The sequence below is a fragment of the Botryllus schlosseri genome, unplaced genomic scaffold (genome assembly GCF_051294905.1).
Source record: "Botryllus schlosseri isolate E-star unplaced genomic scaffold, Bs_hap1 Bs17a, whole genome shotgun sequence".
In the NCBI taxonomy this organism is placed as follows: Eukaryota; Metazoa; Chordata; class Ascidiacea; order Stolidobranchia; family Styelidae; genus Botryllus; species Botryllus schlosseri.
The window spans coordinates 377,501-390,136 of record NW_027648626.1 but is presented as its reverse complement, the minus strand read 5'-3'; the positions used below and the strand labels follow the sequence as shown (position 1 = coordinate 390,136).

The following is a 12,636-nucleotide window of genomic DNA, read 5'->3' as shown; positions in this document are numbered from 1 at the left end:
TGTTTTTAATTGCCAGGGAAGGATCTTTCTTTTCCTTACAAATGTTTCGGTAACAAACATCAAAAAAACTGCTACTTAACATGCTCTCAAAAATACCGGAAATGCATATGTTTACACATTGTTCCGACGCCGTTGTTAGCAAAACGTCTGAAACAAGGCAGTCCAGAGCTTGTGCGTCACCCTCATGATTCAGTACGACGCTGTGAATCTGTAAGAGAAATTTCAAAGCTGCATCGGCACATTCGACATTTTTCCCCATGACATCACGCCTGATGGGTTCCGTGATTTCAGCCGGCAGCAGAGCAGTCAGACTCGTCTTCTCTTTCAGCCTAGATCCCAGTGTGGAGTAGATAACCGTTGCGTTGGCATTGCTCTCTTTCAATTCAACGACCAGCGCTATTAATTTCGCGCTCATTATTCGGCGATGACTACAATACAAACTGGAAATACAAAAGATTGAATCAGTCGAAAGAAATGTAACAACAGACGAGCCATATGGAGCGAGTATTTCTTGTTTATAAGCAAAGCAACACCTCTATTAAAGTTTAACGAAACACCAGCTCAAGACGAATGGAATTTCAGAAGAGCAATTATGGATTTAGATACTAAATAAATTTTTTGGACCGCCGATCAACAATAGTCAAACTTTTGATATTAAAAAATTCATGCACCAGCTGTATAAAGCGAATTTCACAGATTTTACATGAAATTGTAAGTGTGGATAGAGAAGAAATGAAATATTTCTTGTCTTCTTGATATTGCCTTCTGCAAATGCCTGGGTATAAAAAAGCAGCATGAAATACACAGAACCACATGGTGTTTCAGATCAATTCCCTAAATGTAGCTTTCGGAGTCCGGAGCCCAGCGGGAATATATATATTAATGCACATAAGACACGCAATGGAAGTAATAACAGTTCAATGACGTAAAACAGAGAAAGGTAACCAGACAGACAGAGATTTGTATATTTCATCAACGAATATCCATGCACCGGTGCTCGCACTTTCCAACGCATGACCTCCTCATTTCTGGCACATTTCTTCGTGAATAGTCTTCTTGCGACGGAAAAGCAAGATGTGCGGCTCCGGCTCGTGCTTCATGAAATGAATCCATCCCTGGCTCTGCTGCACTCCGAGGCTTCTCCATTCCGCTTCGGTCATAAGATGGGTCTTTGGAACATGTTTGGAAATATCTCTCGGCAAAACGACGTGCCCGTATTCGTAAATATCATCGTAGTACTTATCAGAATAGTAGATCTGGCTGAACATTTTCGCTCACAGAGCTGTCAAACTCGGAGATTTCAAAAAACAATCATAGCGCTAAAGCAGTCGTGAGGACTACAGCCACAAGATCTGAAAAACAAATTGCATGATTTAACTTTGCAGAAAATCGATTAGAAAGATGGTAACCAAAAATGAAAAAGCAATAAATAACACAATAACCCGCATCCGCTTTTATAACAATAATTCAGTCAAGATATAACATAAACATTGACGCGTATCTGGTGCCGAAGAATCGGATCAAATTAAGAAGGGCCTCTGCGCCAACCTGGACTGTTGGTGCTATGAACAAAAAAACTTTTTTCGGGGTCAGGTGGGATTTTGGTACCTTGCTCGTTGCCCACGGGCGCGTTGTGTAAAAAGGTTTGAGAAACACTGATTTTGGACATCGGAAATGCAATAGAATAAGTCAGAATTGCCAATCAAGTACCTTCATCGCATTTTCCATCGTGTTGCAAACAATCGTTGATCCGAAAGCATATCCCATCGCCTTTGTGACGTCGCTGTTGTATTCGATCAAAGAGAGAGCGAGATGGGCGTTGTTTTCACCGACAAGTTGTTTCGCTCTTTGCACGGCACTGTTCGGAAGGCATCTCGACACGGTTTTGTTCAACGGCACTATCGTGTAGCGGCGCTGCAGCTTGCCATTTTCCAGGAGCTTCTCGCCTGGAGTATGGATTGACATTTGCTGACAAATGACTTTTACGCTACTGAACACTCATTTTACAGCCTGGATGCCAAATAAGGCCAGGTTCCAGCTAGTAGCTCGAAATTTTGAAAGTAAAACCATCGGCCAACCAACTGTCACTGACTTTGTATCATTACCTGATATTAAGTCTTCTAATTTTAGGAGCCCGCGTAGATAACGTCATTTCAATTTTGAAATAAAATTACTATGTCACAGAATACAGTTAAAACTTTTGGCACGCTCAATTGGTTCTGCTCCTGGGAAAGAGAATTGCCCAGCTCTGGCGTTTATCATTAAATATATATAGATATTGCTTTTCACAACACTGTTTACATCAGGGTTTTTCCAACATGGGGGGCCATCAAATTTTTTCAGGGGGTTACATGAAAATTTTTCAAAATAACAATCATCTCTAAGTCTACGAAAAATATAACAAAAGAAATTAAAATTTGATGAAGATACTAACACAGCAATAAGATACATTTTAATCTTGAGTTTACCTTCTTCACCTATTGTTTAACATTGTGTTGTCCGTCAATAGCCTGCCCACCTGTAATGTGAGTGTCCACCACGACATGGTAAAGCCGGCCGCCGGCGACGACCTCCAAAGCCTTAGCGTGGGTCGGGTCTTTCACGTTCAAAAGTTGGGCGAGCAGCCCACGCACACGGCCGCTGTCCCAGTCGCGCTCCGGGTCCGTGTAAGAGAAGTGAAGCTGCGGAAACTGCCGGTACAGCTTGGCTACCTGACAAAGGATCAGGGTTGTAACCGAGTCACAAGTCAAATCAACTTTTATAGTTTTGACTCGAGTCAAGTCGAGTCATTTTCAATTCACCACCGAGTCCAAGTCATGGAGCACCGAGTCGAGGCCGAGTCACAGTGCTAAGACTTAAAACCGAGTATAACTCAGAGTGTTTACTGTTCAGTATAGAGTTCAAGTCAGATTCAATTCACTTCTGTGAAACTATATGGGTGATATTAAAGACCTTGCATTCATAATATACTCATTTTTCCACTGTTAAGGGGTTGGACTACCCCTCGAAGTGAAGAATCAGTCATACAGCCATCACTTTAAAACTGATTAGGCAATCTTTCTGCAATTTTGACTCAGTGTGCTTAGATAAATACCCTAACGTTGGATTTGGAATTTGAAAACACATCCATCTTGTTAAACATCCCAAGACAGTGGTTCTCAAGCTTTTTGTCTTCGCGGACCCCCTTTGGACCGCCACGGAATTGTTTCGTGCAAATATCAACTGTAGCCTGGTGATAAACAGAAACAAATTTACTTACCGGTATCTTGAAAATAACATCACACTATTTTCTGTAAAATTGGGAAGACTTTTAGACTTTACAGTTTGAGCAAGTTTTAAAAGCAATTGGCTCTGTTTCACAGTCATAAGATTAATGGTGACACGCTTTTGACATCGCACCCCCTGCCTTGGTGCTTAATTTTACTCTAAAAATGAGTATCATGCTTGTAACTTTTTCTGTTCATTTTTAAGACAAAGTTCTATGAAACATGTTTCTTCTGCATCTTTTAAGCTCAACACAAGCTTTCCAGCGTGAGCGGCAATCAAGATATGGAAAAATTACCTGTTTCCGGCTTGTTCAACCACTAGAGGGGGCACAAACACAAAATTATGATCGAAGTTATTTATTTGATATTTGACACCACATAGCCTATCAAGACCAATTTTTAAAATTCAATTTTTATTATTTTTTACTCCACGCTAATGCTGAACTATAAAGCCCTGGTGACCAGCGAGCAATAGGCCTATTAAACGTACCTCATCGCGTAGATTTCCAACGCTGTGCCGCAGTTCGCTCTTTTGTTTCATCAAGGTCTCCTCCAGCCCGTCCTCGTATTCCAACCTGCCAATCTCGGCTTCTAATTTCGTGCGAGAAGCTTCCGCCCCCTTCAAAACAGACTCGTCCCTCCTGCGAAAGAGTCATATTTTCACATTTTACAGGCTTGGTGATAAAATTCTTCGGTACGGTAAGCCTAAACAACACTGCACAAATAATTTGGCTGATTTTTACCCATATATTGCTATCAGAGGAGAAATTTCCGGATTTATTACACATAAAAAATTATTTTCAAATTCCATTGGCTCCCCCTATGAAATTATTGGGTTGTCTAAAAAACAACACATTAAAATAGTATAAGCATAGTATTTACGGTTGAAAATTCTGTCATTACAGGGCAAGTTTTTGCAAGTTTTTTTACAGCTCCGGCAGCGTGCTAAGTACTCAGAATCGATGTAGTAGGCTCATGAAGTTAAAGCTGTTTGTTTGAATATTATATTGCAAATTTTTTCTATTTGTCATGCAAACTGCAACTTTCATCAAGCATTGCCGGAGATGTTAAGGAGTGTTTTAAAAAGATATATACTATAAATCTATATCTAGTATGGCTCTATTATCTTTGATTTGTATAACAGAGAGAGAGAGAGAGAGAGAGATGATATTCTTTCTCGCCTGCACCATCGAGATGCTTTGGCGACGGAGTTGCGATACGGCCCCATGAGGTCATCTAGTCTGCGCCGTTTTTTTTCTCCTCCATGCTATCCGTGATTGCTGAGCGCCTAGCAGGATAGCTGCGGATACCATTTTTCGAGTCTTTGGTATGACCCGGCCGGGGATCGAACCCACGACCTACCGCTCGAGAAGCCGGACGCATAACCATTACACTATCTCGCTCGGTAACATAGAGCTATGCGATTGATTAGCTGCATCTCAATGTAATCTATCACGTAACAGTTGGCTTGCAAGCTAGAACTTCAACAACGCCAACCAAACAAGAAAGTGTCAGAACTAAAGTAGAAGTGGAAGTATGACTTCTTGGCTTTTACCAAAACCCACACAAACTGATACAGATTGCTTCAATTCTTTCGAGGTTATGTTCTGTTGTGATAGCTTAGTCAGTTGAACTGTGCGTCGAGATAAGACGATCGCTCGTCTCGTAGCTTTTGCAAAGTTGGGAGGATCTCCTCGTTCAGTGTTTCGGCGATTCCATTCTGTAACATAACAGATAACAAGTCTGGTTCAAACGGTAAGAATGTGACTTGTTATTGTGCCTTGTGAGCATCAACCAAGTGTTACTTCATATTGGACATATAGACAATTCACTGGGGCACATCAGCTCTACGGAGTGTTAGGTCAGATTGACAGTAGCGTGAAATGCCTGGAGTGTGTTCGAACAAATATCTCAACCACGTCTAGATGCACAAGAGTATGAAAGATGCAGAAAATTAGAATACGTACCTACGCTATCACAAAATCATATGTTGCGATGCGACCAATTGAGGTTTAACGGCAACAACAGTGGAAATTAATATCGAAACTCTATTTTTTGTTGATAAAATAATTGTTAGTGACAAGAAGCGAATAATTTCAGTGCTCGACTAGCATCACTGTGCCCAGTTTTGGTGAAAATAGTATTATAAAGAAGTTTCTTCAATGCTCCAATCATATATATTCTTACATTTTCACAACCCTGAATCATCAAGTAGAACAGGGGCGGGCAACTTCTACAGTTGGTGGGTCGGATATGAGAAAATCAAGCACTTGGTGGCCGGATTACAAAATAGCCTATGTACAGTATACATTAATCGGGTATTTATCCACCTATACATGGAATAAATCGTATTTAATGTAAGGATTAACTTTAAAGCAGAGACCAAAACCAGTAGCCTATTCTATGAATTTATCAACAGTAGCTGTTGAAGTCAATCAAACATCCATGGTCAATCAAAGTCAAGTTCTTTGAGCTCTAGCTGCATGTCGTGTGTAGAAACCCTTACTAAAGACTGCACGTGAACATCAGTTATATTGTAACGCAGCCTTGTCACGTTAATGTTCACGGTTGAAAATATATGTGCACTGTACTGTACAGTATGTGCAGTTGTACACCCGATCATGTAGTTTTATGTCCAATTCTCCACCTTTCTCATGTTGGCAAGCTTGGATTCATTCTGTGACTCGTTAAATTTTTCAATACGTTCAGAATAGAATTTTTCTTTCAGACTAGAAATTCTCTTATCTCAAAATCCCTTCTCGGGCAGGATCAGGCGTACGGACAGTATGTTGCCAGTCCCCGAAATAGAACAATGTCTTTAAAACAATCATACCAATTTGCTATCCTTTTTCTCCATCATTTTATGTGCCGATTCCTTCTTGGCTTCGTACATGCTGGTACCGGTCGCTTTCTCAATCATGGACAAGATTTTTGGAGGTTTCATATTCATGACCTAGAAAACAGGCATGTACGTACATAGTACAATCAAACATACCAGTAGAGTACCGTAATTTTCCATGTATAATGCGCAAGCTTTACACGATTTTTGACCTAAAATCGGGGGGTGCGTACAGGATTGTAACCAAGTCACATGGTTCCGAGTCACGAGTCAATCATACTTTTGTGGTTTTGAGTCGAGTCGAGTCATTTTCAATTCATCACAGACTCGAGTCCGAGTCCAAGTCACCGTTTAAAGGGTCAAGTCCGAGTCATGGTGTTATGACTCGAGTCGAGTCCAAGTCACAGTATTGAAGTCATGTTCAACTCATGATTTCAATCCTGCTTGGGTGATATCGACACATATAAGTCGTAGTGTGAAGAGACCGGTTTCGATGTATCAAAAATATGATACATATATTGCATATTGAACCGAACACAAAAGTTATACTGCAACAGAAAGGCAAAGTTAGTATACGAAACCCTTTCAAAATACGAGTGTACTAACTTCCATAAAGTAATCCCTGAAGAATATTGAGAGTTGAAGAATTTGAGTACGGATTTATCTCCGATGAAGTGCTGGAAGCGAGATCCTTAGAAGTCCTGTACACAACTGTTACTGCCAAAGTCATAATCGATGAGTTATTACTTATCTGCATGCGCACGTACCAATATTCATTGAATCATTTGCTGGCCGCTGCTTATTTCAATTATGAAATCGCGCGTAATTTGTGTTTGTAGTTGTGCTAGGCCTAACACATTTTCATGATATCGCAATCTCGTGCTGTTTTCACATGACGAAAAGTGCGCCTAGCACAACTACAAACACAAATTACGCGCGATTTCATAATTGAAATAAGCGGCGGCCAGCAAATGATTCAATGAATATTGGTACGTGCGCATGCAGATAAACAGTTGCCATCATAAAAATACAGCATAGCAATGAAATTGATCGAGTTTGCACGGAAAAATATGCCTGCTACATACGGTATTCCCAGCCGGTCACCCATGCAAGTACTAACCGGCCCAACGTTGCTTGACTTCCGAGATCGGACGAGATCGGGTGTATTCAACGTGGTATGGTCGTAGGTGACAGTGGTTACGATCCGTGCCGTTTTATGTGACAATTTCCGTCGCCATGCTGTCGACGAGACGCCAGACTTGTAGATAGTCTTATTGCGCCGATGCACTTTCAGACCAACTAGAAGTCGAATATCATTGGCGTCCTGCTCTGTTCTTGTGTCTGGTCAAAAAACAGACAAGTAAGCTCTCGCTGTCAGAGGAGTTATTTTATTGCACTTTTCGTCATGTGAAAACAGCACGAGATTGCGATATCATGAAAATGTGTTAGGCCTAGCACAACTACAAACACAAATTACGCGCGATTTCATAATTGAAATAAGCGGCGGCCATCAAATGATTCAATGAATATTGGTACGTGCGCATGCAGATAAAACAGTTGCCATCATAAAAATACAGCATAGCAATGAAATTGATCGAGTTTGCACGGAAAAATGTGCCTACTACACACGGTATTCCCAGCCGGTCACCCATGCAAGTACTAACCGGGCCCAACGTTGCTTGACTTCCGAGATCGGACGAGATCGGGTGTATTCAACGTGGTATGGTCGTAGGTGACAGGGGTTACGATCCGTGCCGTTTTATGTGACAATTTCCGTCGCCACACGCCAGAATTGTAGATAGTCTTATTGCGCCGAGGCACTTTCAGACCAACTAGAAGTCGAATATCATTGGCGTCCTGCTCTGTTCTTGTGTCTGGTCGAAAAACAGACAAGTAAGCTCTCGCTGTCAGAGTAGTTATTTTATTGCACTTTTCGTCATGTGAAAACAGCACGAGATTGCGATATCATGAAAATGTGTTAGGCCTAGCACAACTACAAACACAAATTACGCGCGATTTCATAATTGAAATAAGCGGCGGCCAGCAAATGATTCAATGAATATTGGTACGTGCGCATGCAGATAAAACAGTTGCCATCATAAAAATACAGCATAGCAATGAAATTGATCGAGTTTGCACGGAAAAATGTGCCTACTACACACGGTATTCCCAGCCGGTCACCCATGCAAGTACTAACCGGGCCCAACGTTGCTTGACATCCGAGATCGGACGAGATCGGGTGTATTCAACGTGGTATGGTCGTAGGTGACAGTGGTTACGATCTGTGCCGTTTTATGTGACAATTTCCGTCGCCATGCTGTCGACGAGACGCCAGAATTGTAGATAGTCTTATTGCGCCGAGGCACTTTCAGACCAACTAGAAGTCGAATATCATTGGCGTCCTGCTCTGTTCTTGTGTCTGGTCTAAAAACAGACAAGTAAGCTCTCGCTGTCAGAGTAGTTATTTTATTGCACTTTTCGTCACGTGAAAACAGCACGAGATTGCGATATCATGAAAATGTGTTAGGCCTAGCACAGCTACAAACACAAATTACGCGCGATTTCATAATTGAAATAAGCGGCGGCCAGCAAATGATTCAATGAATATTGGTACGTGCGCATGCAGATAAAACAGTTGCCATCATAAAAATACAGCATAGCAATGAAATTGATCGAGTTTGCACGGAAAAATATGCCTGCTACACACGGTATTCCCAGCCGGTCACCCATGCAAGTACTAACCGGCCCAACGTTGCTTGACTTCCGAGATCGGACGAGATCGGGTGTATTCAACGTGGTATGGTCGTAGGTGACAGTGGTTACGATCCGTGCCGTTTTATGTGACAATTTCCGTCGCCATGCTGTCGACGAGACGCCAGACTTGTAGATAGTCTTATTGCGCCGATGCACTTTCAGACCAACTAGAAGTCGAATATCATTGGCGTCCTGCTCTGTTCTTGTGTCTGGTCGAAAAACAGACAAGTAAGCTCTCGCTGTCAGAGTAGTTATTTTATTGCACTTTTCGTCATGTGAAAACAGCACGAGATTGCGATATCATGAAAATGTGTTAGGCCTAGCACAACTACAAACACAAATTACGCGCGATTTCATAATTGAAATAAGCGGCGGCCAGCAAATGATTCAATGAATATTGGTACGTGCGCATGCAGATAAAACAGTTGCCATCATGAAAATACAGCATAGCAATGAAATTGATCGAGTTTGCACGGAAAAATGTGCCTACTACACACGGTATTCCCAGCCGGTCACCCATGCAAGTACTAACCGGGCCCAACGTTGCTTGACTTCCGAGATCGGACGAGATCGGGTGTATTCAACGTGGTATGGTCGTAGGTGACAGTGGTTACGATCCGTGCCGTTTTATGTGACAATTTCCGTCGCCACACGCCAGAATTGTAGATAGTCTTATTGCGCCGAGGCACTTTCAGACCAACTAGAAGTCGAATATCATTGGCGTCCTGCTCTGTTCTTGTGTCTGGTCGAAAAACAGACAAGTAAGCTCTCGCTGTCAGAGTAGTTATTTTATTGCACTTTTCGTCATGTGAAAACAGCACGAGATTGCGATATCATGAAAATATGTTAGGCCTAGCACAACTACAAACACAAATTACGCGCGATTTCATAATTGAAATAAGCGGCGGCCAGCAAATGATTCAATGAATATTGGTACGTGCGCATGCAGATAAAACAGTTGCCATCATAAAAATACAGCATAGCAATGAAATTGATCGAGTTTGCACGGAAAAATGTGCCTACTACACACGGTATTCCCAGCCGGTCACCCATGCAAGTACTAACCGGGCCCAACGTTGCTTGACTTCCGAGATCGGACGAGGTCGGGTGTATTCAACGTGGTATGGTCGTAGGTGACAGTGGTTACGATCCGTGCCGTTTTATGTGACAATTTCCGTCACCACACGCCAGAATTGTAGATAGTCTTATTGCGCCGAGGCACTTTCAGACTAACTAGAAGTCGAATATCATTGGCGTCCTGCTCTGTTCTTGTGTCTGGTCGAAAAACAGACAAGTAAGCTCTCGCTGTCAGAGTAGTTACTTTATTGCACTTTTCGTCATGTGAAAACAGCACGAGATTGCGATATCATGAAAATGTGTTAGGCCTAGCACAACTACAAACACAAATTACGCGCGATTTCATAATTGAAATAAGCGGCGGCCAGCAAATGATTCAATGAATATTGGTACGTGCGCATGCAGATAAAACAGTTGCCATCATAAAAATACAGCATAGCAATGAAATTGATCGAGTTTGCACGGAAAAATATGCCTGCTACACACGGTATTCCCAGCCGGTCACCCATGCAAGTACTAACCGGCCCAACGTTGCTTGACTTCCGAGATCGGACGAGATCGGGTGTATTCAACGTGGTATGGTCGTAGGTGACAGTGGTTACGATCCGTGCCGTTTTATGTGACAATTTCCGTCGCCATGCTGTCGACGAGACGCCAGAATTGTAGATAGTCTTATTGCGCCGAGGCACTTTCTGACCAACTAGAAGTCGAATATCATTGGCGTCCTGCTCTGTTCTTGTGTCTGGTCGAAAAACAGACAAGTAAGCTCTCGCTGTCAGAGTAGTTATTTTATTGCACTTTTCGTCATGTGAAAACAGCACGAGATTGCGATATCATGAAAATGTGTTAGGCCTAGCACAACTACAAACACAAATTACGCGCGATTTCATAATTGAAATAAGCGGCGGCCAGCAAATGATTCAATGAATATTGGTACGTGCGCATGCAGATAAAACAGTTGCCATCATAAAAATACAGCATAGCAATGAAATTGATCGAGTTTGCACGGAAAAATGTGCCTACTACACACGGTATTCCCAGCCGGTCACCCATGCAAGTACTAACCGGGCCCAACGTTGCTTGACTTCCGAGATCGGACGAGATCGGGTGTATTCAACGTGGTATGGTCGTAGGTGACAGTGGTTACGATCCGTGCCGTTTTATGTGACAATTTCCGTCGCCACACGCCAGAATTGTAGATAGTCTTATTGCGCCGATGCACTTTCAGACCAACTAGAAGTCGAATATCATTGGCGTCCTGCTCTGTTCTTGTGTCTGGTCGAAAAACAGACAAGTAAGCTCTCGCTGTCAGAGTAGTTATTTTATTGCACTTTTCGTCATGTGAAAACAGCACGAGATTGCGATATCATGAAAATGTGTTAGGCCTAGCACAACTACAAACACAAATTACGCGCGATTTCATAATTGAAATAAGCGGCGGCCAGCAAATGATTCAATGAATATTGGTACGTGCGCATGCAGATAAAACAGTTGCCATCATAAAAATACAGCATAGCAATGAAATTGATCGAGTTTGCACGGAAAAATGTGCCTACTACACACGGTATTCCCAGCCGGTCACCCATGCAAGTACTAACCGGGCCCAACGTTGCTTGACTTCCGAGATCGGACGAGATCGGGTGTATTCAACGTGGTATGGTCGTAGGTGACAGTGGTTACGAGTGATACTCGAATACTCGACTCGACTCGAAGCGTAATATTTCAGAATCGAAGTACTCAGGTACTCGATTTTGCCCAGCCATACTTATAAATCCACCGCGTTCAAACAGTGACTAAAATGTTTTTGCGAAAATTACCATACAGTGATGAGTGCGTCATCTTCTTTTAGACCATCGCGTAATTTCACAATTCTTTGCCATTACTCTTTATCGACACGGTCAATACAGAGTTTGATTTTCATTTAGTTGTCGGCCGATATCATGAGAAAACAGTGTAAGTGTAAGATAACAGTGGTTATAGTCGTAACTGCTGCACCTCAAACCCCCTTTTTTGGGTGGGGGGGGGCGAGATCGAATGGGGGCCGCAAATTATTTAGAGAATTACCATAAATTAAAGCGTTTTGTTCGCTTGGGCGATTTCAATATCATTTGACATAGCAGATAGAGGGTCACGAAATAACATCTTGTAACGAAGTCATTATACAAACGGGTCCGCTCGAATATGTTTAATTATTATTTACGGGCTCTACATTTTCCAAGAAACCTAACTCAGATCAATAATAGTTAATCTGAGAGGATAAAAATTTATAACAATATAAATGCATTTTCCGATCATATTGACCGATTCAATATTTAATTATAGACAATTTTCGTGCTTGGCGCGGTTAAGCGATGTAGTCCTGTAGAATTTTCGGTCAACCTAGAAAAAATTCTTATAAATACGTATTATATACCGTTGGAAAGATAATTTTATCAGCTTTTCAATGATGAGTTTGGTCACTTTTTCACCTTGGGGAAAAAAGTTATGACGAAAAACGTGCCAGGGGATAAAGCACTATTTTGCCTAACATTAAAATACAATTATAAGCTAAAATACGATACCTTCGTATCAGAATACAACACCATAAATTGGAATATAAACCCCAGTAAAGCAAACTAACAATCGAACAGCGAAACAATGAAACATAACTTTATTTAAGAGGTGTTTATCATACGTTAAGGGGGCAAAAGTTGACCGAGT

The 12,636-nt window shown here is 41.8% G+C and overlaps 2 protein-coding genes, 4 non-coding genes and 5 pseudogenes across 6 annotated transcripts in view; all 11 read right to left on the bottom strand.

Annotated features, from left to right (window-relative positions):
- Window positions 1-440: 440 nt before the first annotated feature.
- Window positions 441-12,636, bottom strand: part of LOC145459669 (cyclin-dependent kinases regulatory subunit-like) — a 159,673-nt gene continuing 147,477 nt past the window's right edge. The window contains exon 2 of the mRNA XM_080338236.1: window positions 441-1,352. Coding sequence (XP_080194362.1) covers window positions 1,023-1,268 — 246 coding nt within the window. The 5' untranslated portion in view covers window positions 1,269-1,352 and the 3' untranslated portion in view covers window positions 441-1,022. The remainder of the gene's footprint in view (window positions 1,353-12,636) is intronic.
- Window positions 1,675-4,236, bottom strand: LOC145459774 (structural maintenance of chromosomes protein 2-like). Its single transcript, XM_080338323.1, has 3 exons — window positions 3,757-4,236; window positions 2,519-2,711; window positions 1,675-1,946 (listed from the first exon to the last, which is right to left on the bottom strand). The coding sequence occupies exons 1-3, from the start codon at window positions 3,805-3,807 to the stop codon at window positions 1,690-1,692; spliced, it is 501 nt and encodes a 166-aa protein (XP_080194449.1). The 5' UTR covers window positions 3,808-4,236; the 3' UTR covers window positions 1,675-1,689.
- Window positions 7,177-7,294, bottom strand: LOC145459796 (5S ribosomal RNA; annotated as a pseudogene).
- On the bottom strand, window positions 7,721-7,839 carry LOC145459803 (5S ribosomal RNA). The gene has a single exon (XR_013921563.1). It is a non-coding gene; the product is annotated as a 5S ribosomal RNA (ribosomal RNA).
- On the bottom strand, window positions 8,254-8,372 carry LOC145459804 (5S ribosomal RNA; annotated as a pseudogene).
- LOC145459793 (5S ribosomal RNA) lies at window positions 8,799-8,916 on the bottom strand (annotated as a pseudogene).
- LOC145459802 (5S ribosomal RNA) lies at window positions 9,343-9,461 on the bottom strand. Its single transcript, XR_013921562.1, has one exon. It is a non-coding gene; the product is annotated as a 5S ribosomal RNA (ribosomal RNA).
- LOC145459791 (5S ribosomal RNA) lies at window positions 9,876-9,994 on the bottom strand (annotated as a pseudogene).
- Window positions 10,409-10,526, bottom strand: LOC145459792 (5S ribosomal RNA; annotated as a pseudogene).
- Window positions 10,953-11,071, bottom strand: LOC145459800 (5S ribosomal RNA). Its single transcript, XR_013921561.1, has one exon. It is a non-coding gene; the product is annotated as a 5S ribosomal RNA (ribosomal RNA).
- On the bottom strand, window positions 11,486-11,604 carry LOC145459790 (5S ribosomal RNA). Its single transcript, XR_013921560.1, has one exon. It is a non-coding gene; the product is annotated as a 5S ribosomal RNA (ribosomal RNA).

What these genes read in the sequence shown, in the direction of transcription:
- LOC145459774 (XM_080338323.1), bottom strand. Translation starts at nt 3,807, where the DNA reads ATGAAACAAAAGAGCGAACTGCGGCACAGCGTTGGAAATCTACGCGAT. An exon ending in TTGGAAATCTACGCGATGAG is followed by an intron (nt 2,712 to 3,756) that starts GTACGTTTAATA and finishes ATCCTTTGTCAG; the next exon opens with GTAGCCAAGCTGTACCGGCA. An exon ending in GGTGGACACTCACATTACAG is followed by an intron (nt 1,947 to 2,518) that starts GTGGGCAGGCTA and finishes TCCATACTCCAG; the next exon opens with GCGAGAAGCTCCTGGAAAAT.